Below are 26785 nucleotides of genomic sequence, written 5' to 3'. Positions count from 1 at the left end.
CGGGACAGGGACAGCCGTCCGGCGTCTGGCGAGGCCGGCCGTGGGAGAAGGTGTTTGGAGGAAGCGATGAAGGAGACCCAGAGGAGGCGGAGGCGGCCGCTGATTTACGACTTGATTTACGCTGATTTACGACGTGAACCGACCACGCTGAGTTTGGCAGCCAAATTCTGTTCAAACAGCGGCGCTATCTTAAGTCCACAGTGACAGGGAAATGAGAGACTGACAGCTGAAGGTTTTCAGGTCACGCGTCCTGCGCGGGTGACACCGCCCTGGTGCAGCCGCAGGGTGGGCGCCAGGCTGCACCCTAACCTCCGAGCACCTGAGCATTTCCACGCTAAGACGCCGCCGCTCTGGACGGTTTTTCTATTTTTTTGTAAAACTGCTTGATTTTGTATTTCCCACCTGGAATCCAAATCATTTTGTCATGCAACCAAGACACACGTTTGATGGGAAGTACCATACAAGAACCCTGTTGGGGCCGGCATCCTGGCGAAGTGGGTTAAGCTGCCACCTGCAGTGCCGGCATCCCATGTGGGTGCCAGTTCGAGTCCCGGCTGCTCCACTTCTGATCCAGCTCCCTACTGTGGCCTGGGAAAGCAGTAGAAGACGGCTCAAGTCCTTGGGCCCCTGCACCCGTGTGGGAGACCTGTCCAGGCTCCTGGCTTTAGTCTGGTCCAGCCCCAGGCATTGCAGCCATTTGGGGAGTGAACCAGTGGATGGAAGACCTCTCTGTCTCTGCCTCTCCTCTCCTCTCTCTGAAACTCTTTCAAATAAATCAATCAATCTGCTTTTTTCCCCATAGCTAAGGGAGAACTGCTCATTGCTTTTTTTTTTTTTTTTTTTTTTTTTTTTTTTTGACAGGCAGAGGTAGAGAGAGAGAAAGAGAGAAAGGTCTTTCTTCCGTTGGTTCACTCCCCAAATGGCTGCTACAGCCGGCACGCTGCGCCAATCCGAAGGCAGGAGCCAGGCGCTTCCTCCTGATCTCCCATGTGGGTGCAGGGCCCAAGCACTTGGGCCATCCTCCACTGCATTCCCTGGCCACAGCAGAGAGCTGGCCTGGAAGAAGGGCAACCGGGACAGAATCCGGTGCCCCGACCAGGACTAGAACCCGGTGTGCCGGCGCCGCAAGGCGGAGGATTAGCCTAGTGAGCCACGGCGCCGGCCTCAAAAAAATTTTACAAATACATTGGACATTGGTCCAGCTGTGACGATCTCATTGCTTGCTCTTCCCGGGTTGGCTGACCTCACACGGGCAAGAGGAGGACTTGGGTGTGTGTGTGTGTGTGTATGTGTGTGTGCGTAGGTGGCTCGGTGGGCACGACACTGTTTGGGATACACCTGCATCTCACCTACGAGAGCCCAGCCCAAGTCCTGGCTCCGATTCTGCTGCAGCGCCCGGCTAACGCAGACCCTGGGGAGGCAGCGGCGAGGGCTCAAGTACTTGGGTTCCGGCCACTTCTGTGGGAGACCCAGATGGAGCTCCAGGCTCCCGGCTTCGGCCTAGCTCCGCTCTGGCTATTGTGGTCACTTGGGGAGTGAGCCAGCAGGTGGAAGATCTGTCTGTCTGTCTCGCTCTCTCTCTGCTTTTCAATTAAATAAAAGACATCGTTGAAAAAAAGAAAACTTACAACCTCAGCAACTGGCCTGGGAAGCCGAGCCCCAGCCTCAGCGGCCCCCAGCCCCAAATGGTCAGGACTCAGCCAATGGCAACCAGGTCCCCGTCACCTGCCCTGGCTCCAACACGGCCCCAACCCGGGAACGCCGGATACACTGCCCAGCCACAGAAGACGCCACACTTCCGGGAGCCCAGCGCCTGCTTCCCTATGCCCGAAACCGTCAGAGCTGCGCCCGACCCGTGTGCGGCTGCGTCCCCTCGCGACCTCAGAGCTGGCTGGCGGCTCGCACGGCGGACATCCCTATTACTGGGCCTTGCATGGAAAGTTTACCAACCTCGGATTTGAAAGAGAAAACTGGGTGAAAATGTGCCGAGGAGCGAGGAGCCAGGGTGGTGGGCACGCTGGGCGCCGTTGCGGGAGGGGGCACGAGGCTGGCTGCGTGGAGGTGTTGTTCGTGTCTAGGGAGTCGCCTGGGCTGCATGTGTGTTCAACACTGGTAAATACTAAAGGACAAACTGCTCAGTGGGGCCGGCGCTGTGGCGTGGCGGGTAAAGCTGTCACCTGCAGCGCTGCCATCCCATATGGGCGCTGGTTCGAGTCCCAGCTGCTCCACTTCTGATCCAGCTCTCTGCCGTGGCCTGGGAAAGTGGTAGAAGATGGCCCAAGTCCTTGGGCCCCTGAACCCGCGTGGGGGACCTGGAAGAAGCTCCTGGCTCCTGGCTGTGGATTGGAGGGGACCTGGATTCCGTCTTGAGCTCCCAGCTTTGGCCTGGCCCAGCCCCAGCTGTTGTGGGCAACTGGCTCAGCTCTGGCCGTTGAGGCCATCTGGGGAGTGAACCAGCAGATGGAAGACCCCTCTCTCTCTCTGCCTCTCTGTAACTCTACCTTTCAAATAAAAAAAAAATCTTTAAAATGTCTATGTTTTCACATAATTCCACCTCCCTGGCCCCAATCATTGGTCCAGAGCTATTGCATCAACCCGACGGAGCCAATCACCATAGACCAGCCAGCTGCCCAGCTGACTGAAGTGCAGATGAGCCAACCACAGCCCTTCCTTGGGAGTTTTGAATCTGGGACCAAAGGTGGCTGGCTGTGAGCTTTGAAGCTGTGGGAGGCCATGTTTCTGCTGAGTACGGCATGCCACTCTCAGAGAGAAATGCTGACTCCATGCCTGCAAAACTGAGAGGCAGCCAGTGCCGCGGCTCACCAGGCTAATCCTCCGCCTTGCAGCGCCAGCACACCGGGTTCTAGTCCCGGTTGGGGAGCCGGATTCTGTCCCAGTTGCCCCTCTTCCAGGTCAGCTCTCTGCTGTGGCCAGGGAGTGCAGTGGAGGATGGCCCAAGTGCTTGAGCCCTGCACCCCATGGGAGACCAGGAGAAGCACCTGGCTCCTGGCTCCTGCTATCGGATCAGCGCAATGCGCTGGCCGCGGCAGCCACTGGAGGGTGAACCAACGGCAAAAGGAAGACCTTTCTCTCTGTCTCTCTCTCTCACTATCCACTCTGCCTGTCAAAAAAAAAAAAAAAACCTGAGAGGCGCCCCCTGCCCACCCACCCCTGCTCGGCTGTGCGGCCGACCACGATGGTTTCTGTCCCTGCATCTGATGAGGAGCCGAGCACTAATGGCCCCCGGCGGCGAGCGCTGTTAGACCAACACGCCCACCCGGCCACCTAGGCAGGTCACAAACGAACGTGGACACGCCGGCCTCAGTGCACAAGTCTTTATTTCTGGATGATACAAAAGAATAAACTTAAAAAACACCCCAAACGGAAAAGCAATGGCTCACTGAAAGCAACGTGACCCCTCTCCCACCCCAATAAACAGAGACCTGTGCCCGGTCACCCTCCGCCCCAGGCCCCTCTGCTCATAGACGTACTCTGGTATATATTACTCTACTCAGCGATAGACATCTCCCGAAAATAGAACTCCAGTCCCGCCCCTGCCCTGACCTTGACCTCACACCACCCGCCACTGCAGCACGCTGGTGTCCTTGCCCCCCGTGGTCAGGGCCACACTGTCGTCCCACAAGAAGGCCACGTTCGTCACGTGGCTGCTGTGTCCACCGTATTTGTGGCTGAGGGCCTGTTAAAGGGAAAGAAGGAAAAAAACAGTCAGGGGGGACATGACACCCCACGATCTTCTCGTCCTCTGCTTCATAAAGGAATCTACAGGGGCCGGCGCTGTGGCGTAGCGGGTAAAGCCGCTGCCTGCACTGCCGGCATCCCATATGGGTGCCGGTTCGAGTCCCGGCTGCTGCACTTCCGATCCAGCTCTCTGCTATGGCCTGGGAAAGCAGTGGAGGATGACCCAAGTGCTTGGGCCCCTGCACCCACATGGGAAACCTGGAAGAAGCTCCTGGCTCCTGACTCCAGATCAGCCCAGCTCTGGCTGTTGCAGCCACTTGGAGAGTGAACCATCAGATGGAAGACCTCTCTCTCTCTCTCTCTCTGCCTCTCCTCTCTCTGTGTAACTCTGCCTTTCAAATAAATAAAAAACAAACAAACAAAAACCCATAGTGGGGCCGGCGCTGTGGCGCAGTGGTTTAAGCTGCTGTCTGCAGTGCCAGCGTCCCATATGGGCATCAGTTTGAGTCCCAGCTGTTCCACTTCCGATCCAGCTCCCTGCTAATGTGCACATGGGGGGACCAGGATCAAGTCTGGGGTTCCTGAGTTTGGCCTGGTTCAGCCCCAGCTTTTGTGGGCAACTGGGGAATAAACCAGCAGACAGGAGGCCTCCGTCTCTCTGCCTTTAAAATAAATAAAATAAAGTTTTTTTTTTTTTTTAAGGAGTCCCGTGGGGAAGCAGGCGTTTAACTGTTTCGGTACCGAAGCTCCCCTGAAGACTCTGGGTTCGATTCCTGGCTCCAGCTCCTGCTGCTGCTCCCTGCTCATGCACACTGGGAGGCAAAGTGATTGGGTCTTTGCCCGTCACCCACGTGGGAGACCCGGATGCAGTTCCTGGATCCTGGCTTCGGCCCTGGCCCCACCCCAGACGTCATGAACATTTGGGGAGTGAACCAGAGGATGGGCACTGTGTGTGTGTGTGTGTGTGTGTGTGTGTATAAATAAATATAATAATAAAAAGAACAAAAAGTCCCCAGGGTGAAGCCTCCTGCCCTCCTTAGACAAATGGGGAAACCGAGGCACAGAGAGGGGTGGAGTTGGGGGTTGGGTGGGCCCACCCTGGCCCCCAGCCCTGCTTGCTTCCCTCTGCCCACTGCCCACGGGCACTCACCCGAGGCTGACAGCAGGGGTAGCTAAACAGGTGGACTTTGCCAAAGTCGTCAGCCGAGGCCAGCAGCTTGCTGTCATGGGAGCGTGCCACGGCGTTGATATCCGTCCCATCCGCCCCCTCGGACCAGATCCCTGTGGACAAGACGGGGAGTGGCGAGGTGTCAGCTGGGGTGGGGCCCCCCCGAGGAGCAGGCCCCTGGCCAGCCTCCTACACATTGAGCCTGACCCTGTCCACCCAGCGCTCAGAACCCTTCCGTGGCACCTTGGTGGCCTCAGGAGGAAGCCTCTGACCCCCAGGCTCTCCTGGCCTCTGACCCTCAGCCTCACGCCTCACCACGGGCCAAGACTGATGGGGCCGGCGCCGTGGCTCACTGGGTTAATCCTCCACCTGTGGCGCCGGCATCCCATATGGGCGCCGGGTTCTAGTCCCGGTTGCTCCTCTTCCAGTCCAGCTCTCTGCTGTGGCCCAGGAGTGCAGTGGAGGATGGCCCAGGTGCTTGGGCCCTGCACCCCATGGGAGACCAGGAGAAGCACCTGGCTCCTGGCTTCGGATTGGCACAGTGTGCCAGCAATAGTGGCCATTTAGGGGGTGAACCAATGGAAGGAAGACCTTTCTCTCTGTCTCTAACTTTAAATAAATAAAAATTAAAAAAAATAAAAATAAAGACCGAACCCTGTCTCCTTATGCTTCTCCAGATGCCAAGTTCTGGGCCACCTCTGAGTCCCCGCTCAGATGTGTCTTCCTCCGGGAAGTCCTCCCTGACTCTCCCAGGGCCCCCAGGCTCTCCCGTTCCAGCTCTGCCCGCTCTGAGCCATCACTGTCCCGGCACAAGTCTGTGAGCCCGGGAGGGCAAGGCAAGGCTGGGGCTGCCACGGTCACTGCTGTGGCCCAGCGCTGCCCAAACCGGGTGGCACAGAGGTGTTCAGGGAGCAGTGGCTGACGGACAGGTGGCCGGGGTACCAGCAGCACGCACGCCCCCCAGCCAGGTGCCACCACGCCAGTTACAGTCCGAAGGGACACCAGTGGTCATCTCGCCTCACCCAGTGCTCTCACACAAACACCGCCCCTACTCAGTAAAGGAGTGAGCCCCCGCCCTGCAGGTGACCGGCGAGGGACTGTGCAGACCACGAGCCAGACACGCCGCCCCGAGCTCCGGGCCCCAGCGGGACTGCCCTCATTCCGGAACTTACCAAACACCGCAAACCCCAAGACGCAAGTGGCCGAGGCCCACTGCACGTTCCGCACGGCCTCCGCGCTAGTGATCTGCTTACAGGTGGTGGGGTCCCCTGGGGCAGAGAGCGGGGGCGGTGTTCACACGGGGCGCCAGGGGGCCAGCGCCCAGGGCCCAGCCCACCTGCCCACCCGGAGGAGGCCAGATCCCGGGTCTCAAGAGGCCCAGAGCCTGAGCAAGGGGCAGCTGCCTAGAAACCTGGATCCCACCCACCGGCCAGAAAGGGGGGATCCCGATGAAAGTGGGGTACACCAGGGAGGAACAGAACAGCCCTGAGCACCGGGCGGGAGGAGGGAGGAGCCTGCAATCACGCATGCAAATGAGGCTGAGGGTGGGCGGGCGCTGGGTGGGGGGGCTGGAGGAGGAGCCTGCAATCGCGCATGCAAATGAGGCCGAGGGTGGGCGGGCGCTGGGCCTGGCACTCACAGTATAGGATCTCGTAGTCTCCCGAGTTGGTGACAAAGCAGCTGCTGTCCTGGGCCCAGTCCAGGTGGGTGATGAAACTGGAATGGCCCTGCGGGGAGGCAAAGTGCAGAACTGGAGCAGGAGAGGGGGCACGGTGAGATCGGGAGGGGTGGAGGGCACACAGGCGGGGTGCGAACACGAAGGGGTGGGGGAGGACACGCAGGCCACGGCCGGGTGGGGGCGGGGCCGGACTACCAAGGGCGGGGCCAGACTGATGGGCGGGGCTGACGAGATGGCCTAGAACACGAGGGGAATCTGGAACAGGTGGGCAGAGCCAGACACAGAGGGGCGGGCTTTGAATGCAAGGGGCGGAGCTACACAACGTGGGGGGCGAGCTCGGGACGGGGCGTGGCTACACGGAGGGGCGGGCTTAGAACACAGGAGGCGGTGCGTGGGCGGGGCTATGGCTCCTCGCTGTGATCTGGGCGGAGCTGCCGGAGTGTCCAAGCTATGCTCGGTGGAGGTAGAAAATTGGTTAATTCTGCGGCCCCTGGGCGGGGTGGCGGCGCGGGCTGGGGGGCCGCTGCCCACTCACCGAGCACTTGCCCAGGCGGCTGACCTTGCGGCCGCCCTGGTCCACCGTGTACACGTACACCAAGTTGTCGTGGGAGCCCACGGCCAGGTACGCCCCGTCTGGGGGAGGGGGAGGGGGCCATGAGGAGGCACCCAGACTCCGCCCCCTCCGCTCCCAGGCTCCGCCCTCGCCACGCCCCTCCCAGGTCTTGCTGTGCTCCCCCCCCTGCCTCGCTGGCGCCCCCGGCCGGCGGCTCACCTGGGGAGAAGCTGACCACGGAGATCTGCTCGCTGCCATCTGTGTGGATAGCCACCAGGTCGTGAGTGTCCGTGTCCAGCAGCAGCCATCTTTGGGGAACAGCCATGGGGGAGGGGAGGAAGGGTGAGCGGATGGGGGGCGGGGCGGAGGTGGGGTGAAGCAAGCTGGGGGGCGGCTGAGGGCAGAATCGGGGGACCCCAGAGGATGCGGCAGAGTGTTGGAGAGACTGGGGCTGCTAAAGGAGTCTAGGAGCTTTTCCTTGGGGGGTGGCGGGGGCGGGGCAAAGGAGCAGAGACGCCCTCCTACCTGCCGGTCACCGTGCCCACGGCCAGGACAGAGCCGCTGGGGTGGAAGCCAGCCGAGCGGGCAGGGTCCTAAGAAGGGAGGCAAGAGGCAGGGCTGAACGCCGGGCGCCGCATCTCTCTGGCCACTCCCCTGCCTCAGAACCAGCTCTTAGCCGGGCACAAGGCTCTTACCTGCTTTGACTGTCCCAGACACCCTCGGGCCCTAACGTGTCAGCCTGCACGGGGAGCATCCCACCTGGCCCTTTCACTCCTAAATCCTCACAGCTTTCGTCAGCCCAGACGACTTCCTCAGGTCCTTTCCTAACCCGAGGTGGGGCGGGGGCCGCTGGGACACAGCCTATCTTCTTGCTAAGGCTTCTGACCTCCGATGCCAGTTTGCTTTCCATAAAACCAACCAGCGGGTCGCGGCTGTGAGTGCCAGGTCCCCCGCGTCTTTGTGGGAGGCACTTGGGAAGTGCAGCACCACGGAGCCGCCCCCGGCTCAGCAACGAGAGGGGCACGGAGCTCACGGCTGCACGTTCCCCGGGACCCCTGTACGGGGGTGCCAGGTCCGCGGAATGGCCAGATGGGAGGACGGCACACAGCAAGCGCCCGGTAACGGGTGGCCGTGTATTGCGGTGTGGGAGTGAGTAATCTGCCCCCCCCAGGTCCCTGTGCTAGAAGCTGGGCCCCCAGGGGGCGGTACTGAGACGTGGGGCATCTTCGAGAGGGGGCGCGGCAGAAGTGACGGGGTCTCCGGGCCCCCGCCTCGGAAGGGACGAAGGTCGCTTGTGATCTAGGTTAGCTGCCCAGTGGTTGGGGTTCTATAAGGTGGGCGGGGTCCCTGCCCAGCTCCGGCCGTGCTGGCCATCTGGGGGGTGAACCAGCAGATGGAAGACCTTTGTCTCTGTCTCTCTCTGCTTCTCAAATAAATTAATTAAGAAAAAAAAATCACTCTCTCCTTTCTTGGACACGGGCCGGGTCTGCTCAGAGCAGGTTCCACTTCCACTCCTCTGCCATGTTGCGGTGCCGCCAGAAGGGGGCGCCATGCTATTTGAACTTTTCAGCCACCTGAGGGCGTGCTGGGTGGAGGGCAAATAAAGCTTTTTTTTTTTTTTTTTAAGTGCCTAGCCTTGGGTGCTTGGTTACAGCACGGGAAGCTGACGAAGGCAGTGTGACCACCCTGTGACACGGGGCAAGGGACTTCCTCCTGAGTCTGTCTCCAAGTGGGCATCCAGCGACCTTGAAGGGCTGCAGGTCAACAACATCACGCGAGATACAGGCACTCACTCGGCTTCTCCAGGCCGAGCCCCAGACGCCCAGCGTGAGATCAACCTGTGGGAGTGGTTACAAACCACTGACGTGGGGCTGTCATTGTGGCGCAGCAGGTTAAAGCCCTGGTCTGCAGCGCCAGCATCCTATATGGGCGCCGGTTCTAGTCCCGGCTGCTCCTCCTCCAACCCAGCTCTCTGCTGTGGCCTGGGAAAGCAGTGGAAGGTGGCCCAAGTGCTTGGACCCCTGCACCCGCGTGGGAGACCCGAAAGAGGCTCCTGGCTTTGGATCAGCCCAGCTCCAGCCATTGTGACCATCTGCGGACTGAACCAGAGGATGGAAGACCTCTCTCTCTCTCTCTCTCTCTGTAACTCTGCCTTTCAAACAAATAGTGAATCTGGGCCACTGTGGCATAGTGGGTTAAGTGCTGGTGCAAGTCCCGGCTGCTCCACTTCTGATCCCGCTCCCTGCTAATGTGCCGGGAAAGCAGCGGGGGTTAGCCCAAGGGCTTGGGGCTCCTGACCACTGGAGCCACTTGGAGAGTGAACCAGCAGGAGGAACGTCTCTCTCGCTCGCTCTCTCTGTAACTCTGCCTTTGAACTAAATACATCTTAATCTTAAAAAAGCCAAACTCTGAACTTCTGGTCCCAAACTCAAACGCTCTGTGGATGGGGCCCAGGGATCTTGCTTCTCACAACCCCTGGCAACCTGAGCACAGGGTATACAGCAGGTGCTCAATTCAGGCAGCCAGGATGGGGATTATCATCCATGCCCCTAATAACTCCCAGGATGCACTATGCCCAGTTCACAGAGGGTCACAGAAGGTGAGAGGTGACCCCGGAAGATTCCAGAACAAAAGCCTCAAAGGGTGGTGGAGGCAGTGTGGCCTCCCCACTTCCTTCCTATGTCCTTTCCCTTCCTGTACTGGAACGGGAGCTTAAAAAAAAAAAAAAGACACTTCCCAGAATCCCTTGCAGCTTAAGTGTGCCCTGGAGGGCAGGAGGAAGAGGTTCGCCTGTGTCAGTCCTACTGGCCCCCTGGACTAGACGGGCACAGCCGCTGGCCGTGTGCGACCCCAGGTGCGGTGGCTGCTGACCTGGTGCAGGGCCAGGGACGGCAGCACCGCGAGCCCGGCCAGGACGTCCGACCGACCTGCCCGTGACGACGGGAGAGGCCGCTCGCACCTGCACTTCCGACGCGATGGCCGCCGCCGCAGCTGGCAGCCGAGCCCTTTTGCGATGCACCTGCCGCGACTGGGGAACTAGATTCTGTTCCCATTCGTTCCCCTGTTAATTAAGTTTGAGGAGGCCGGCGGTAGTCGCTGGGGACAGCTAAGCCCTAGAGTCGACAGCTGCAGCAGCCACAGCTTCCTGATTCCTGGCCTTGAACTTGCCGGCTCCCGCCTCCCCACCCCCTGACCCTGGAGGGCGGGGCTGTGGGGGGCGTGCGGGGGGCCGTGGTCCGCTCCTGCGCCCTCCCGAGGGTCTGTAAGCACTGACTTCCCCGTACTCAGCCCCCTTCCACTTGGCGTGGTTCCCGTCCGAGGCCGGAGCCACGGCCGAGGGTGCGCCAGGCCCACCCCCACCCCCACCCCCCCGCACCTCGATGGTCCTGCTCCACAGGGGCTGGTGGGACTCCGAACTCCACAGGTGCACCAGCCTGTCCTGCCCGCACGTCACAAACTGCGCCCGGCTCGGGTGGGTGGCCAGGCCCCACAGCTCTTCCACGTGGCCCTGAGGAAAGGGGGAGACAGCGGGCTGGGGGCCCCTTCCACACCCAACCCTGATTCCTGGGTGCGTCTGCAGGGGACGCTGCTGCCGGGCTGAGGCGAATCCCTTCCGTCCCCACATCCCCCGTCCAGGCTGCACAGCGGAGACCTTGGAGCTTGACTGGTCAGCCCCAAGGATCTGGGGGGCTTCTCCTTGGAGCCTCGGCGGGACCGGCGGGACCACGGGGTCAGTCACCGCTCCAGCCCCCAGCTTGGGTGCAGAGCGCGCAGCCTCCGGAAGGGACCAGCGCTGGCAGTCACCCCGTAAAACAGGAACCAACAATCAAGACGTGGGGGTAGGCGCTGTGGCACGGTGGGTCAAGCCACTGCCCGTGACGCCAGCATCCCAGCTGCTCCGCGCCCTGCTAATGCGCCTGGGAAAGCAGCAAAGGATGGCCCAAGCGCTCGGGCCCCTGCACCTGTGTGGGAGCCCCGGATGGAGTCCCAGGCTCCCGGTCCAGCTCCAGCTATTGTGGCTATTTGGGGATCTCTCTCTCTCTCTCTCTCTCTCTCTCTCTCTCTCTCTCTCCCCCTCTGCCTTTGAAATCAATAACATAAATCCTAAAGAAATCATGTGAGAACGTAATATTATTACAGAAAGTAATAAACACTTCCAGCAACCGTGCTACATAATAATGCTAACATGATTATCTGGCCTCCAGAGGCCGGGACGCTCCCTCTGGCCCTGGATTATCTTCCTGTCGGGGGGAAGCCCCAAGACCTATGTACAGGGCAGGGGACCTCCGGAGCACTCGCCGTGGGCGGGGACGCACCCACACAGGGAATGCTCACAAAACCCCGCGCCAGGAGCTCGGTTAACTCCCCACCCCGGCCACAGCCACAGCCACAGCCACAGCCACAGCCGGCCGGAGGAGTCACTTTCCCAGCATCCCACAGCTGGCGCCACTCGGAACCAGGCCGGCAGAATCCCCGACCACCACACCACGCTGCCTCCCAGCAGGCGGGTGTTTTAATTGGAGATCTTCCCAGATCCTTGGAGGTGTGGTCCTTGTGTCACCTGCTGGGGCGCAGGACTGGACACATCCGGACTGAACCCACCCGCTGGGCTGACCACGCCCCCCATCAGAAGGGCCAGGGCCAGAGGCAGCACAGCTGGGGCGGGACCTGCCCCCCCCCCCCCGCCCCGTGTTAACCCGATGGTTGCAGGATCCCAGGGTGTTCTGGGGGATCCCAGGTCAGGGAGAGGTCAGGAGGAGAGGCAGGTAAGAGAGAGGTACGCGGTGGAAGGAGCCGGGATGGGCCGGGGAGAACCGCGGAGACGTGGTGGGGATCGGGGGGGCAGGGCAGGGCGCCCCACAAGGCTGCTCACCTGCACCAGCAGCGAGAAGCCGGTGTGCATGGAGCCCTGCAGAATGGAGTTGCGGGTCGTCCCCACGTACAGTGCGTCTCCGCGGCCCTCCGCCACCGTGCGCACGGGGCCGAAGTCTTCGGGCACCTGGAGGGGCGGATGAGCTTGAGCCGAGCGCAGGGGCGGGACAAGGCAGCGAGCCCCTCCCCCGCCCCGGGAAGCCCACGCCCCTCCTCACCTCCACCTCCTGCAGTTTGCTGTAGTCGGAAGCCCAGAGCACCACCCGCCGGTCGCGGCCCCCTCCGGACACCAGCGTCCCGTCCCGCAGGGCGCAGAGCCCAAACACGCCGCCGTCGTGGGCGCCCAGCACCGCCTGCGTGATGCGGTTCCCACCTGCGGGGTGGCCAGGGGTGGGTCAGCGTGGGCGGCCGTCCGGCTACTGACCCGGGAAAGACCTGGAACATTCCAGCCGGTCTGTGTCCATCTGTTCACTGCCACCTGCCCTGCACCCACCCACTTACTCCCCATGAACTCAAACACCCACCATCCACCAACATCGACCCACCCAGCCAGCCGGCTCCGGCCACTCTCCATCTGCTTGCTGTCCGTCTGTCCATGCCTCATCCATTCCCCCACTCCTCCATCCCCCATCACTCCTCCACCTTTCTCATTCAACAATGAGCCCATCTTCTGTCCAAACATCCACTCACTTCCCCAGCCACCTGCCCACTCGCCCATCTGTCCACCCACCTGCCATTCACCCATTACCGCATCCAATCAAGTTACTTGGCCAGCACCGACTCTGGCCCAGCCTCAGGCTGACTGACATGGGACCCAGTGGTGACCACGCTCTTACACGGCTCATAGTCCAACATCAGAGACCCCGACCCACCCCCCTCCCAGAAGACAGCCAAGGCGGCTGGAACCGGGATGGGACACTCCCGGAAGCTGTGAGATCCCACAGAGGACTCCCAGCCTGGTGGGTCTGGGAGGGCTTCCTGGAGGAGGGGACGTCTGGAGCAGGAGCTGGCAGGGACAGGAGAGGGTAGAGGGACAGCTTTCTGCTGCGAAGGCCAGAGAACGGGACGGGGTGTGGACGCTGCGGGGAACCAAAGGAGATTCGGCGGGAACAAGCAAGGGCAGGGTGTCCAGGCAGGGCCAGATGGGACCCTGTCCCAGGGGACTGGGGTGGGGGGCAGGGCAGATGCACACTCACTTTGGGCACAAACAATGGGCAGGAAGTGGACTCCATGCCCCTTCTCCAAGAGAGCCAGGCTCCGCCTCCACATCGCTTTGTCCCACCCCTCCAACTCCACAAGCCCTGCAGGGTGGGCCTGGGGACAAGACAGGCAGCACCCTGTTCAGAGCTGGTGTCATACCCATTTCCCAGGCAGGGCCACTGAGTCCCAGTGGCCCAGGAAGCTCCCAGGGCCGCACAGAGTGGGTTACAGCTCTGGGACCCGAACCCAGGACTTCCCAGCTCCGAGATGGGCTCCACTGCCCGCCACGCAGCCCAGCTCCCGGGGGACATCAGAACCGACCCCTGGCTGACGGGCAGGGAACAGAGGCCTAGAGGGGACAGGAGGTCCCCGAGCGACCCCCGGGCGGCCGGTTTCCCGCACACCCCCGTGGGGAGGGGCAGGCGCTGGGACGAGGACCAGGGCTCGGGGACACCTGCACTCCCTGAACTTCCTGCTTTCCATCTGTGCCATGGGAATAACAGACTTCAAAAAGGACTTCAAAAAGCTCATGGAAAATGTATTTTGGACAAAAAACCTATGTGTGGATTTGCATTTTTAAATATTTATCTTTTAATTTCAATGTTCCATGAAGTTCTGAAGTCCCTTCTTACGCCATGCAGTCTTTTTTATTTTTTATTTATTTATTTTTTTTTGACAGGCAGAGTGGACAGTGAGAGAGAGAGAGACAGAGAGAAAGGTCTTCCTTTGCCGTTGGGTCACCTTCCAAAGCCGCTGCGGCCGGTGCACCGTGCTGATCCGAAGGCAGGAGCCAGGTGCTTCTCCTGGTCTCCCATGCGGGTGCAGGGCCCAAGCACTTGGGCCATCCTCCACTGCACTCCTGGGCCACAGCAGAGAGCTGGCCTGGAAGAGGGGCAACCGGGACAGAATCCGGCGCCCCGACCGGTGTGCCGGCGCCACAGGCGGAGGATTAGCCTAGTGAGCCGCGGTGCCAGCCCCATGCAGTCTTGATTAAGGCGTCTGATGGATGTAAAAACCAAAGCAGCACTTACGACTCATTCATGGGGCGAGCACTGTGGCGCAGTGGGCTAGGCCTCTGTCTGCAGCACTGGCATCCCATATGGGCGCCAGTTCAAGTCCCGGCTGCTCCACTTCCAATCCAGCTCTCTGCTGAGGCCTGGGAAAGCAGCAGAAGATGGCCCAAGTGCTTGGGCCCCTGCACCCACGTGGGAGACCCAGAAGAAGCTCCTGGCTCCTGGCTTCGAATCAGCACAGCTCCGGCCCATTGCAGCCGTTTGGGAAGTGAACCAGTGGATGGAAGACCTCTCTCTCTCTCTCTCTCTCTCTCTCTCTGCCTCTCCTATTCTCTCTGTGTGTAACTGACTTTCAAATCCATACATCTTTAAAAAAAACAACAACTCATTCAGGTGTTCGCATTTCCCACTGGGGACCAGCCTCGTGCCTCTTTCCCACACAGAAGGGACAGCTCCTACTCACCCCTTGTGGGTGTCGGGGTCGGACCATTCATGTGTTAACAAAGCCCTCCGCTGGGCAGAACGGTCAGTTCACTCATTCACTCATTCATTCATCCCGCACTTCCGGAAACAGCCCATTCTTTGTAACACCTACTCCGCTGGCTGACCAGCGTCCATCCGCCACGTCACAGACCTGTCCTAGAAGGTCTCCTCCTTCATCAGCGTCCACTGCTCCTGACACCGCCCCTTCATTTAAATCGCTCACTCACCTGATCCGCCACCCAGTGAGGAGGCTGCAAATGCCCTCTCCCATCCAGGCACGAGGAGGCCCCTTCATTCACGTACTCGCCCACCCACGCGCCCGCCGGTCCACGCGCAGCGGAGCTGCCCACCCCTCCAGAACGCAGCCCGGCTCCCCAGTGCGGGATCTGCAGAGGCCAAGGCTGCGGGGGGGTCTACAGACACCCCAGGAGGTGGGGGTGGGGGCAGAGCCTCGCCAGGGGTTGCTCAGGGAAGGCCGAGGGCGTTCCCGGCAGACTGGGCTGGGGGCCCGGCAGACGGGGTGCCACTGACCTTTGCCCCAGACGTACAGGTTCCCCCCGGAGTCTCCAGTGACCACGTCACCGCCCTCCAGAAAGGTCACACAGAGCACGTACTTGGGTTTCTCATGTTTCTGAGGCGGGGGAGGGAGGGGCGGTGTCAGAAGGGCCCCAGAGCAGGGTGGCCCCCGGAGGTCCCTCACCGCCCAGCACGGTGGGCTGGGGACCCCCGCACGTTTCTGGCAGGGCGGGGAGACCCCCGGGGGACAACCCCTTCTGCCACCCACCTGCCTCCACCTGCCGTGCTCAGCTCCCTCGGCTCTCTAGCCTTGTGCTCGCCCTGCTGCCTCCTCCCGGCTCCTCCCAGCCTTGGCCTTGGCCTTGGCGTCAGCCCCTCCCAGCTCCTGGGTCTTGTCTCCCCTCTCCCCGCCCCATCCCATCTCCTCCTGCTCCCCCCACCCCTCCTTCTCAGCATCTCTGTCTGTGCCTGGGTCCCCACGGCCTCCCATCTTGGGGTGGCAGCCCCAAGTCTCCCCAAAGGCAGGGGGACCCTGTCAGAGGGTTCCCTGTTCTCTCTCCCAGGCCCCAGCCCGAGCCCCAGACACTGCGGCACCTGTCGACTGAGCGCTCGCTGCCTGCTAGGAGCCGCTGTGCCCCTCACCCGTCCTCACCATCAGGTCAAGGAGGACCGTGCCCGTGGTGGGCAGAGGGAGACGGAGGCCCGCAGGCAGCGCCTCGCCCCCCGCCCAGGGCCCCCCAGCCTGCTCGGAGCCCTGCCCGCCTCTCCAGGGCCAGCTGTGCCCGCGGCCCGGCACTCACCTCAAAGAGGCCCTGCCTCTTGCTCAGGCCGCCCCCCTCCAGGTTCCAGAAGTAGATGTGGGACTTCCCGCAGGTGATGAGCACGGAGGGGTCGGTGGGGTGGAAGGTGGCCACCAGCACGGCCTCGTTGGAGCACTTTGGGGGTTGGGGAGGGGGGAGATTCTGAATGAGGACCTCAAAGCCACCGGAGCCCCCACAGCCCCGCCTCACAGGTGCACTGCACGCCCTACCTGCCTGCACCATGGCAAACCCAAACCCAGAGCACGGGCGGGTGGCGGCGTCTCAGTCACGACCCCCCACTAGGTGCCAGGCTGGGCACCTGATGCCCCTTAACCCACTTAACCTTCCCCGGTACAGGTGGAAGAATGAGCTCAGAGAGGGCGAGCCACCCGCCCCAGGCCGCACAGCCGAGCTCAGAGTCGGAGAAGCCGAGTCACCAGGGTCTGACCCAGGGCCTGGCCTCCGCATTGCCGGGCAGGTGCCTCTCCCCAGAAGGCCAAGCCAAGGTCAGCCTGGAACGGCACCCAGCCGGGCTCCCAGCAAGATACTCTCCCTACACCCATTTGAGAGGAGGTAACCCGAGGCCAGAGCCAGCAGCAAGGCCAGGACTTAAACAGGGGTCTGTGGGAAGGCAGGCTCCCAACCACTGGGGGGGGCGTCCATGGGGAGGGGAGGAGAAGGGTCAGCCCACCTTGCTGTCCACCACCTTGGCCTCCTTGGCCCAGTCCCACACGGACAGCACGTGATCGTTGGAGTCGTCCACCGCGCACAGCAGGCTGCCCCCGTTCTGCAGGGGAGGGGGCGAGAGGCAGGGGCGTGGTCAGGACCCAGTCCCCGCCCCTAAGCCATCCCGCTGGCCGGCTCTGCTGAGTGACCCTGTCATCTTGTCCAGCAGGGCACAGCCTGTGTGCAGGAAATTCAGCCACAGGCAGGGCCGGCATTGTGGCGCAGCGGGTTAAGCCACCAGCTATGACGCCGGCGTCCCATATGAGCACCGGTTCGAGTCCCAGCTGCTCCGCTTCTGATCCAGCTCCCTGCTAATGCACTTGGGAAGGCAGCAGAGGACAGCCCAAGTGCTTGGACCCCTGCCACCCCGTGGGAGACCTGGATGGAGTTCCTGGCTCCTGGCCTCAGCCTGGCCCCTCCCAGCCATTGCGGCCACACTGGGGAGCGAATCAGTGGGTGGAAGATCAGTCTGTCTGTCTCTCCCTCTCTCTCGGTCACTCTGCTTTTCAAATACATAAAGAAATAATGAGATCCTGCCATTATTAGGTGGTACAGTGAGCGTTTTGTACGCTTTAGACACGGGGTAATTCTGATTCGGTCTTTTCCCTCCCCGCGCCTGCACACCAATACAGCCTTCGTGCCCCCGCGTCTCTCTCAGCAGTGCCCCTCCAACCTCCCTGGAGAGAGGCTGTTTTTCACTCCTCTACCCATTGCAGACCAACACTTCTGTAAAATACGGTAGAAAGTAGACTAGGACGCTAACCAAGAACCCGCCCCTCACACAGGGGGGTGCTGTGGCGTCAGCAAACCGCACCACCGATTCCTGGAGGCTTACTCTCCGCTCTGGGCTTATCTCCGCCCAGACCTGCCCACGCCCACGCAGGACCCCACAGGGACCGGCTGCACCCGAGAGACGCGGGGCTGAAAACCCTCCGTGGGTAAGGACCCCGCCGGAGCCTGCGGGGGTGACTGAAAGGCGACCGGAGCTCATCTACAACAGGGGAGAATCTGGGGCCAATCAGGATGCGAGGTCTCCGTCACCTGGCCTATCAGAGCAGGCCTGGGGGCCACACCCACAGGAGGGGCTGTAACCCTGCTGGGGGCGTGGCCACCACTGCAGGGGCGTGGCCTCATCCCACACGGACAGGCTGGGAGGTGTGCACACACTTGCCCCTGCTTTTGCTGTGTTGTATTTTGCTGTTTGTTATTTGGAGAGAGAGATCTCCCAGCCACGGGTCCACGCCCCCAGTGCCCACAATAGCTAGGGCCGGCCGGACTGAAGCCAGGCACTCTGATACAGTGTTTCAAGTCGCATCTCTACTTGGTGTCAAAAACCCACCCCGTGGGCCCTGCTTTTGCGGGTGTGTGGGTGGAGTGGGGCGCTGGGGTTGGATGGGGTTGGGGGGTCGCCGTGGGGGAAAAACTTACGGATTTGGAGAAGCCCACACAGGACACGGCTCTGTCAAACACCCCCAGGCCCAGCACGTGTAAGGTGGACAGGGACACGGAATCCCAGACGCGCACGTGGGGCGGCAGTGGCTGCGGGAAAGACACCGGTCTGTTTCCTAGCTGGGGGCCCGGCTGCGCCCCCCCCCACGCCGCGGCCAGGCCCTGCCCTCCATTACCTTCCCCTCCTGGGTGGTGCCCGCCACCTGGCCCGTGGCAATGGTGACCATGTCCGGGTGGACAGCCAGGCTGCGGAGAGGACAGAGGGACAGGGCTCGGTGGGGGGCCGGGCCGTCACAGAGGCCGCGCCTCCGTGCCGCTGATCGCTGCGTGGAGTCATTTGATCGATACTGCAGACCGCGGCCAGGAGAGCAGAGAGATTTAAGGGGCCACCAGGGCTCCAACCTGCCCCAGCCGGCGCGGCGCTGTCCGTCTGAAGACCTGGTCAGGGTTTAAACAGCCCTGCCCAATGCATAGGTGCATGGAATTCAGCCTGGGGCCCAGCGGATGGAAGGAAGACAGCCCCCGTCCCGCCCCACACAGCCCCGCCCCCAGCACTGGGGCGGAGCAGCAGATGGAAGACAGCGCCTGTCCCGCCCCTCGCCCCGCCCCACACAGCCCCGCCCCCAGCACTGGGGCGGAGCAGCAGATGGAAGACAGCCCGCCCCGCCCCGCCCCTCACTCTGCCCCCACACAGCTCCAGCAGATAGAAGACAGTCCCCGCCCCGTCCCTGCCCCACCCTCAGCCCCGGGAGAGGGGGCAGCAGATGGAGGGAAGACAGCCCCCCGCCCCGCCCCTCACCCCGCCCCCAGCACAGGGGCGGAGCAGCAGATGGAAGACAGCCCCTCGCCCCGCCCCTCACCCTGCCCCCGCACAGCTCCAGCAGATAGAAGACAGTCCCCGCCCCGTCCCCGCTCTACCCCCAGCCCTGGGGGAGGGGGCAGCAGATGGAGGAAGACAGCCCCGCACCGCCCCTCACCCTGCCCCCAGCACAGGGGCGGAGCAGCAGATGGGAGACAGCCCGCCCCGCCCCTCGCCCCGCCCCTCAGCCCCGCCCCCGCCCCAGGCTCACGCTCACCACTTGATGTCATCGTTGTGGCCCAGGTAGTGCCGCTGCCTCTGCTCCTCCACGCTGTACAGCACGGCCACGGAGGCCACGAAGTACACGATCTCCCCCGTGGGCAGCAGGTAGAGGTTGGCCCGGCAGTCTCGGCCGCGGTAGCCATAGCTGCGGAAGCCCTGGTTAAGGCGCCTGTCTGTCGGGGTCTCCAGCGGGCAGGTTTTCCTGCCTCCACTCTCACTCCCGCGGGGAGCGCCGATGGTCCCACCCCCCCACAGGCCGACGCCCAGCTCCTGGAACTTGCAAGACCGCCATGAACCTTGCCTTCGCCTGGGATGCACCCCCCATACGCCCGTCAGCCGTCACCTCACCCTGGAAGCAGCCCTCTGCCTCCTCCACTGGGCTTCTCTTAGTCACGACCTGGGTGATGTGTAATGGCCTGTACTCCCCCCCCTCCATGCCAAGGAGACTGCCTAGGTGGCAGAGACCGGGCTGCCTTATTTTTCATTGCCACAACACCTCCTCCAGGAAGCCCTCCCTGACCTCCAGCTCCACCTGCCCTGCTCCACCTTCCCCCTGCCCGGCTTGGCGCATACACTCTGGGCGTCCCACTTGCTGTGCACCCCAGGAGGGAGGGCTATGCCCCTCCCCAGCCTTCTGCTCACACATTCAGAAAAGGTGCGATGAAGGTCAGAGTGGGTGTCCCAACCCCACGGGAACTGCCCTGCCCGCAGGTGCCGTGGAGGGGCCCAGTGTCGGCCACCTGGACGCGCACCAAGTCCCGCCTGGGACAGGTTCCTGTGGGTATTCCCAGCCGGCCAAGTCATTCACCAGCCTCCCGGATTCCAACAAGGAAACCAACGCCCAGTGAGAAGCAGGCAGGGGCTGGGCTCCTGGGGCGTGTGGGGCGCGTGGTCCGAGTTGGCCACGTCCCTAGGAGAGGGCTGGGCCCTTCCGTGGCCTCAGCTTCCCCAGTGGGAAGCAGGGTGAAGAATTCCCCGCCGCAACCTCAGGGAGCCCGCGGAGGCCAGTGCCAGGCAGCTGGGGTGGTGGTTCCGACTCGGGCCAGACGCCGCCTCCCGCACGGGGGTACGCGGTTGCACTCCTGACCCCGGGCTCCGGCTCCCTGCCGGTGCAGACCCTAGAGATGATGGCGGGGCCAGCTGGGAGGAGACCAGGGTCGTGTTCCGGCTCCCAGCTTCAGCCCCGCCCAGCCCTGGCCTTCCCAGGCATCTGGGGGAGGAAACAGTGTGGGGGGGTTTGCCTCTCGAACAAACAAACCAAAATGCAGTCAACTCTGCAGAAGAGGAGGGGCCACACAGGAAGAGCTCGGGTAGGTTCGTTACTATCAGGGAACCCATTTCTCAGAGGACACCATGGAGGCACAGGCAGACAGGGACTCATCCAGCTCCCACGGGCAGCCACAGGCAGCACCCGCTTCTGCCAGGCTTCAAAGCCAAGGCCGGCGTCAGGCGCAGGCGCAGTGCTGGAAGAAGCCGCCCGCGACGCCCTCATCACACATCCCGGGTTCGAGTCCTGGCTCTGCTTCCTGCTAACCGACACCCTGGGGGGCAGAAGACGATGGCCCAAGGACTTGGCTCCCTGCCACCCACACCCACAAAGGGGATCTGGAGTGAGCTCCAGGCTCCTGGCTTTGGCCCGGTCCAGCCCCAGCTGCTGTGGGCAGCTTGGGAGGGAATCAGCAGATAGAAGATCCCCCTCTCCCTCTCTCTCTCTAGCGCGCTCTCTCTGCATTTCAAATAACTAAGTAAAAATGTAAACACAGCCAGGCCCGCATCCATTTCCAACCTCAAGCTCACTGTGGCCGCAGAGCCTTGCACCTGCTGTGCCCGCCTTCTGGAACGTTCTCTCTTGGCTCGTTTCTCGGCCGGCTCCTCACTGTTCAGGGCAACCTAGATGTCGGCTCCTCCAGTTACTCCCCTCCCCTGACCGCGGGGGCGGGGCCTGGCCAGCCCCTGCCTCTGTCTGAGATCCCACAGATCCTCGGTCTGTGCCCGCCTGAGGGGGCGGGGCGGGGGCGGGGCTAGAGCCAAGGATACACCCAGTCCAGCTTGAGCCTGCGGGAGGGCGGCTCGGAGCGTGTGTCCAGGCTGTAGGTGGGCGCCAGCTCGTCAGGGATCAGCATGGGCACCGGGCGGCCCCTCAGGAACATTTTCACGGAGCCTTCCTCTGCCAGGACAGCCCCCCACCCACCGCAAAGGTCAGCGGCTGACGGCAGCCCCCAGCCCTATTCGCGTCTCCCCTTCTAGGCGTCGCTTGTTTTGGTAACAGGTGGGGAAACTGAGGCCAGAGAGGCAAAGATTCAGCAGCCCCTCCCCCTGCCACCACCACCCCCGCGGCGTGCAAGCCTCCAGGGAAGCCCCTCCCCGGCTCCCCACTCACCCAGGCTGAAGATAACTTCTTTGGTTTTGCTGCCAAGAAAGGGCACAACAGAACACAACAGAGGCGCCTTAGCCAGCCGGTCGGGCAGGGGAGGAGGCGCCCGCCCGCCCCGCCCCGCCCCGCGGAGCTGTCCGGCGATGGGGGCTGGGGGGCCGAATAAGCAGCGGAGCGCTGCCTCTCTGCAGGCCGTGTGCTTTGCTCGGTTGATCGTGCAGAGCCTAAGACACAGGCCCAGAGAGGCAGTGGTCGCCAGAGATCACATAGCACTGGGCGGCGGGGACGCGATCCTGGGGGCGGGGAGTTGCCAAGGACCCCGCCCCCCTCGACAGCACGGCGCCCCCCCCCCTCACCCCCAGGCCCCGCGCGCCCCCAACTTCAGCGGGCGAAGCGGCCCAGGGTTAAGGAAGGGGCGTGTCCCGGATTCCCTCCGCCAGCGCGCAGGGGTGAGGCTCTCCGACCCGAGTCCCCGGGGATGGGGGAGGCCTAGGGTGCAGGCCCCGGGCGCGCGACGAGGTGGGGGTCTGCGAAAGGGTCTCACCCAGGTCCAAAGCTACTCATGGCGGCGGCTGGCGGAGCTTCGGGGGCCGGGGGTGGAGCCGGGACGGGCTCCGCCGCTTCCGGCCCTGGGAGGCGCCCGCGCCGCCGCGCCCTGCCCCGCCCTCGGCGGCTGACCCCTGCAGCCTGCGGGAGCCAGCGGGCCCCACGGCCCGGGTGTGGGGCCCTGCGGGCAGGCTCCATTTTGGGGGTTGGGTCGGGGAGAGTGGTCGAGGTCGCGGGCTCGGGAGCGCGCCTTGCCTGGGTTCAAAGCCCGGTCCTGCTACTTCCTAGCAGTGTGACCGTGTTGCCCCACCTCTGCCTAAATGGGCATGAGACGCCTCCCGGGGTGTTGCGGGGACGCCGTGGCTTAGTCTGCGTCCGGGGCCTGGAGCAGGGCCCGACGCGTAAGGCACTGTGCAACTGAAACGTGTGGTTCTTGAACTTGGTCCAGCCGCGAGGACGCCTGTGAGCCCCGACCACGCCCACTGCAACAGGACTCCACCCCAGCCTTTGGCCCCGCCCAGATCGCCCTGCAGCCCCGCCTCCGGGGACTGGCCACGCCCCCAACATGCTGGCCACGCCCACTTCTTCTGACCCCGGCGCCGCGCGTGCGTCCTCCCTACGTCCCGGGCCACACTGGGTGTTCTGTCCAATTGAACCCCTTCCAGGTTTGTTCTGTATCTGAGGCTTGGCCACGCCCCTTCACACCCATCCCATTTCTCTGGCCGCGCCCCCCTGAATCCACTTAAGAGTTTCTGTCGTCACCTGGAGTCAGCCCCAGTGACCACCCCCTATCCCGGGCTGTGGCTCTGCCCAGCCTCCACCCCTCAACACTCAGTGGGGCCTCTTCGCCACCTTCTTAGCCACGCCCACAAGCTTGGCCCCGCCCCGACTTCCCCTGGGCTCACCCGCAGGCCCTGCACACGCACCCACGCGGCTCCGGAGGCCGTGGCCACGCCCCCCGGTGTGGGCTCCGGACTCCCCCCGCGACCACAGCCCCCAAAGCCCTTGCACTGCCCCCCGCCTGCCCCGGGCTGAACTCGCCCACCCCCGGGCTCCAAGCGAGGGCCTGGGCGCTTGGGGGCCGCCCCACTTCCTTGCCAACCAGGGGTCCCTCGGGACACGACCCCCCCCCCAGCACCCACCTTTCCCTCTTGGCGCTACAGTTGCTGCTGGAGGACGTGGTGCGGCTGCGGGCGTCCTCGCGGCGCACCGAGGCCAGACGCTCGGGCGACGGGTAGCGGCGGCCACTGCGGACAGAGCGCGCAGAGCTGCGGGCCGCGGCGCGGCTGCAGCCCCTCGCCGAGCCCTCGCTCTGCGTCCGCACAGCCCCTGGCTCCCGCGGGGTCTCGGGGGAGGCCTCACCTGCGCCCGGGAGTCGCCTCCTTCTTGGGGGAGGAGGGGGACGTGGCATAGCCGCCCACGCGCCGCGGGGGCCCCGAGCCGTCGAGAGGCGCCCTGGTGGGGAGGCCTTTCAGGAGCTGGCACACTGCGGGGGTCGGCGGGGGTCAGGCGGCGGGAGGTGGGCGCGCCGCCCCTGGCCCCTCTCGCCGCCGCCCGGGGTACCTGCGGCCGTGGTGCCCAGGCGCGGCGGCGCCCGGCCCCTGGGGGTGCTCCGCGCGCGCAGCGCGGCGCCCTGCTCCTCGCACGCCCGCAGGCGCCGCAGCGCGTCGGCCAGCGCCGCCTTCAGGACGGCCAGCTCGTCCTCCTGCAGCTGCAGCCGCTGCTCCAGCGCCGACACGCGGTCGTCCACTTCCATGCCGCTCGTGCCCGACAGGTTGTCATCTGGAAGGCGCGGGAGCCGCGGCTTCGAGGGCCGCCCGGGAGCCGCCGGCCAGCGTCCACGCGCGGCCAGCCACGCCCCCTTCCTCGCCCGCGGCCCCGCGGCTGGGATGCTCGGAGCCGGAAGGGGAAGGAAAGCCCCGGCGCTCCGCGGCGCGCCCCCACCTCCCCGCTCGGCCGGCAGCGCCCTGGCCGTGTGGCCCTGGGGAAGTCCCTCTCCTTTCTTAGTACGCTTCTGGGAGATTGTCACTCTGCCTCCGTGGCTAAGATGCTCAACCATCAGCGGACACCAGCCAACCGACGCCTAGCGACGCCAGAGTTCCAGGCTTGGTCCCCGACATCCTCTCACGAGGGCCGATTTTTCTATCACAGTTTCTAAAAGTTTCCAAGCCTCCAAGTCAGGTCATAGATCCTCCGCCTCCCCCTCTTCTCTCCGAGGGGTTCGACCCGAGAGCCCGCGGCAAGGGCAGAGCTCCTGCGGCCCCTGGTGGCCGACCTCGGAGTTGCAGGCAACGCTTAGCGGACCCAGGACACCCAAAGGGTGCGCGGGCGGGGATGACACACAAACTCTCCTCCCCAGCCACAGTTCCTCTACTCTGTCCCCGGTCTTTATTTCGCCTCCGGGATTTTCCTCTCCCCTCCTCTGCAGGTGCAGCCAAAATAAATCCCCCATCGCCTCCCCCCACATCCCTCTCAAAAATTTTCCCCCAATGGAAGAGGGAGGAGGACCCAGGTAGCCCCTCCCCATCCCTCCAAGACCACTCATACCCAGGTTCACTGCTGGCTACTACCGAGCAGGCCCTGTCTCCCAGCCTGGTGGAAGCAAAGGTGGTACCATGAACAGGGACAGGGCGTGGAGGTCACACCTGCCATCCCGTCTCCTTAGGCCACCCCGCCTGTCCGCTGGGCTCCGCAGTGCGGTCTCCCATCCTTCCCTCCCCCCTCCCCCCGCTGCCCAATCGCCTGCCAGGCCTCGCCTGCCCTGCCCCTCCCTCCACCCAGTGCCTTCCAAGTCCGGTGCCAGAGTAGGCAAAGGAACGGGGTGGGGTGGGGGGATGGAAAGGAGAGAGCGGCCAGCCTGGGAAGTCAAGCCCTGTGGGCATTCCATCTTGCACATGAGGAAAGTGAGGAAAGATGTCGGAGGCCACGTGCAGATGCCAAAGGTCACACAGCCAGTGGGGGGCGGGGGACAGGGGCCCCAATGGCCCCATTGCACCCAGGCTCTCCTACCTCCCATTGATCATATCACGAAAGCAAAAAACCCATCTGCTCTCGCTACCCGAGGTGTCATTGCCAGCAGACGCTGCTGAGTAAAACTCTGAGCTCCTCCCCGCGAGGGAAAGTGCTCAATAAACCCAAAGCAGTCGCTCTGTTCCACGGTGCCTGGGGCTCCCGGCAACTCGAGCCGTCGCGGCGTTAGACCATGTTAGGAGGAGAGAAGGAAGGGGACCAAGGCCTGGGGACAGGCAGCGTCGTGTGTGGGGACACACAGCCTCTTGGAGGAGCAGAGGGAGGCTGAGTGGGCATCGGCGCCCTCTGCCAACTGAGTGGTCCCTGGCACTGGGGTGTGTCCTCGGGGGGCTGCGCCTCCAAACTGGACGGGACGGCGCTGCCTTCTAAGGACCCCCTGAGTGTGCCGGAGACCCAGGAGTGCCCCGCCCAGAAAGGCCCTGGCCTGCTCATCCCACCCCTAACCTTCAAGCCCTCTGCTTCCTGCTCCTGGGCCTGACACCCACTGTAGGCCCTCTGGTGCCGTACCCCTTGACCTGGGAAGATGGGAGGGGTCCCCGGGCATGGGAGGGGAGGTGCCTGAGGATTTGGGGGTGGTGTAGTGGGGGCAAAGCCCTTTGGCTGCCCTACCTGGTCCCACATTCTGCCCTCAACACCAAGTCCCACCCACCCGCTAGGAACCCTCCGTCTGCTAGGGAAGTGGGGAGGCAGAGCCCCAGGCCTTCCCCCCTCCAACCCTAGTCTCCTTGGGTTCTGCCCTCTTCCAGCCCCCTCGGGAGTAGGGGAGATTTAAGAGGGTAGGGGGCTGGGACTTTGGGGATGGGGCTCTTCCTCTGGGGTTAGGGTCCTGTTACACTGGAGAAAGGCGGGGGGTCTTCAGCAAGGGAGGGGGATGGGGACTTGGGAGGAGGAGGAGATGGGTCCGACCCTGGGCGGGGCCAGGACCAGAGCTGGGGAGGGGTCTCACCGTTGCAGTACTGCAGCAGCGAGGACGTGTCGTAGAGACCGCAGAAGGCCGGGCCGCGCTCCGCCATCGCCCCGCCACAGCCACCGCCGGCCCCCCCGGCCCCTGCCCGGGCCCGGTCCCCCCCCCAGGCCCTGCCTCCCGTTGCCATAGCAACGCCCTTCGTTCCAGCATCCCCAGCTCGGCCCGCCCCGCATCAGGCGGCCGGCGCCGGGCCTGGCACCGGGGTCATCCCCCTAGGATGCCCAGAAATAGGGGGGGAGGGGGGAAGGGTCGGAACACCCTCTGCCAGTCCCCCCAACACGATCCTAGGGCCAGGATTGGCTGCGTCGGGATGCCCCCTGGGTACCGTCTGGCCCCGCCCCCAGCCGGAGTGGATCTCCTCCAGCCCCCCTGCCTCGCCTGCTCCGAGCCAATCCGAGGCTGTTGCGCAGGCTCCTCCGCCAATAGGAGCGCAGAGAGATTGGAAGGGGCAGGTCCGCCCCTGCCTTTCAGCGCTGACGCGAACCCCCAGCTCCAGGAGGAGGATGGAGCGGAGGAAAGGCACCCCCTCCCCCAAAACCTTCTCCCTAAGCTTTTATTAGATTTCCCAAAAGCCCCTTCGCAAAACCAGGGCCCGCGTTAAAGCTTCAAGCTGGCCCAGGTAGCCGCTAG

The 26785-nt window shown here is 63.6% G+C and overlaps 1 protein-coding gene across 6 annotated transcripts; it reads right to left on the bottom strand.

Annotated features, from left to right (window-relative positions):
• Positions 1-3320: 3320 nt before the first annotated feature.
• On the bottom strand, positions 3321-26403 carry EML2 (EMAP like 2). Of its 6 annotated transcripts, none has more exons than XM_051840099.2 (22): positions 26135-26398; positions 23722-23940; positions 23521-23644; positions 23301-23405; positions 21619-21647; positions 21276-21405; positions 19234-19383; positions 18334-18403; positions 18137-18247; positions 16674-16769; positions 15983-16117; positions 15198-15297; positions 12189-12343; positions 11972-12097; positions 10475-10606; positions 7624-7691; positions 7318-7406; positions 7081-7178; positions 6507-6594; positions 6040-6135; positions 4850-4980; positions 3321-3697 (listed from the first exon to the last, which is right to left on the bottom strand). In XM_051840099.2, exons 1-22 carry the CDS (start codon positions 26280-26282, stop codon positions 3572-3574), a joined length of 2526 nt encoding a protein of 841 aa, XP_051696059.2. In that variant the 5' UTR covers positions 26283-26398; the 3' UTR covers positions 3321-3571. The 6 variants fall into 6 exon arrangements, 5 of the variants coding, with proteins under 5 accessions (XP_051696059.2, XP_069918111.1, XP_051696061.2 ...); XM_070062010.1 differs by lacking the exon at positions 26135-26398 and adding an exon at positions 24706-24722; XR_011383885.1 differs by lacking the exon at positions 7081-7178 and having other exon boundaries at positions 26135-26403.
• Positions 26404-26785: the final 382 nt, after the last annotated feature.

This window comes from Oryctolagus cuniculus, chromosome 18, assembly GCF_964237555.1.
Source record: "Oryctolagus cuniculus chromosome 18, mOryCun1.1, whole genome shotgun sequence".
In the NCBI taxonomy this organism is placed as follows: Eukaryota; Metazoa; Chordata; class Mammalia; order Lagomorpha; family Leporidae; genus Oryctolagus; species Oryctolagus cuniculus.
Note: the sequence above shows the minus strand (reverse complement) of the source record. Positions and strands in the feature narration are given on the sequence as shown.

Coding starts and splice junctions, on each gene's coding strand:
- EML2 (XM_051840099.2), bottom strand. CDS start 26,282: ATGGCAACGGGAGGCAGGGCCTGGGGGGGGGACCGGGCCCGGGCAGGG. Junction 21,648..23,300: donor TGTAGCGCCAAGAGGGAAAG/GTGGGTGCTGGG, acceptor CTTTCTTGGCAG/CAAAACCAAAGAAGTTATCT. Junction 15,298..15,982: donor AGAGGCAGGGCCTCTTTGAG/GTGAGTGCCGGG, acceptor CCCCCGCCTCAG/AAACATGAGAAACCCAAGTA.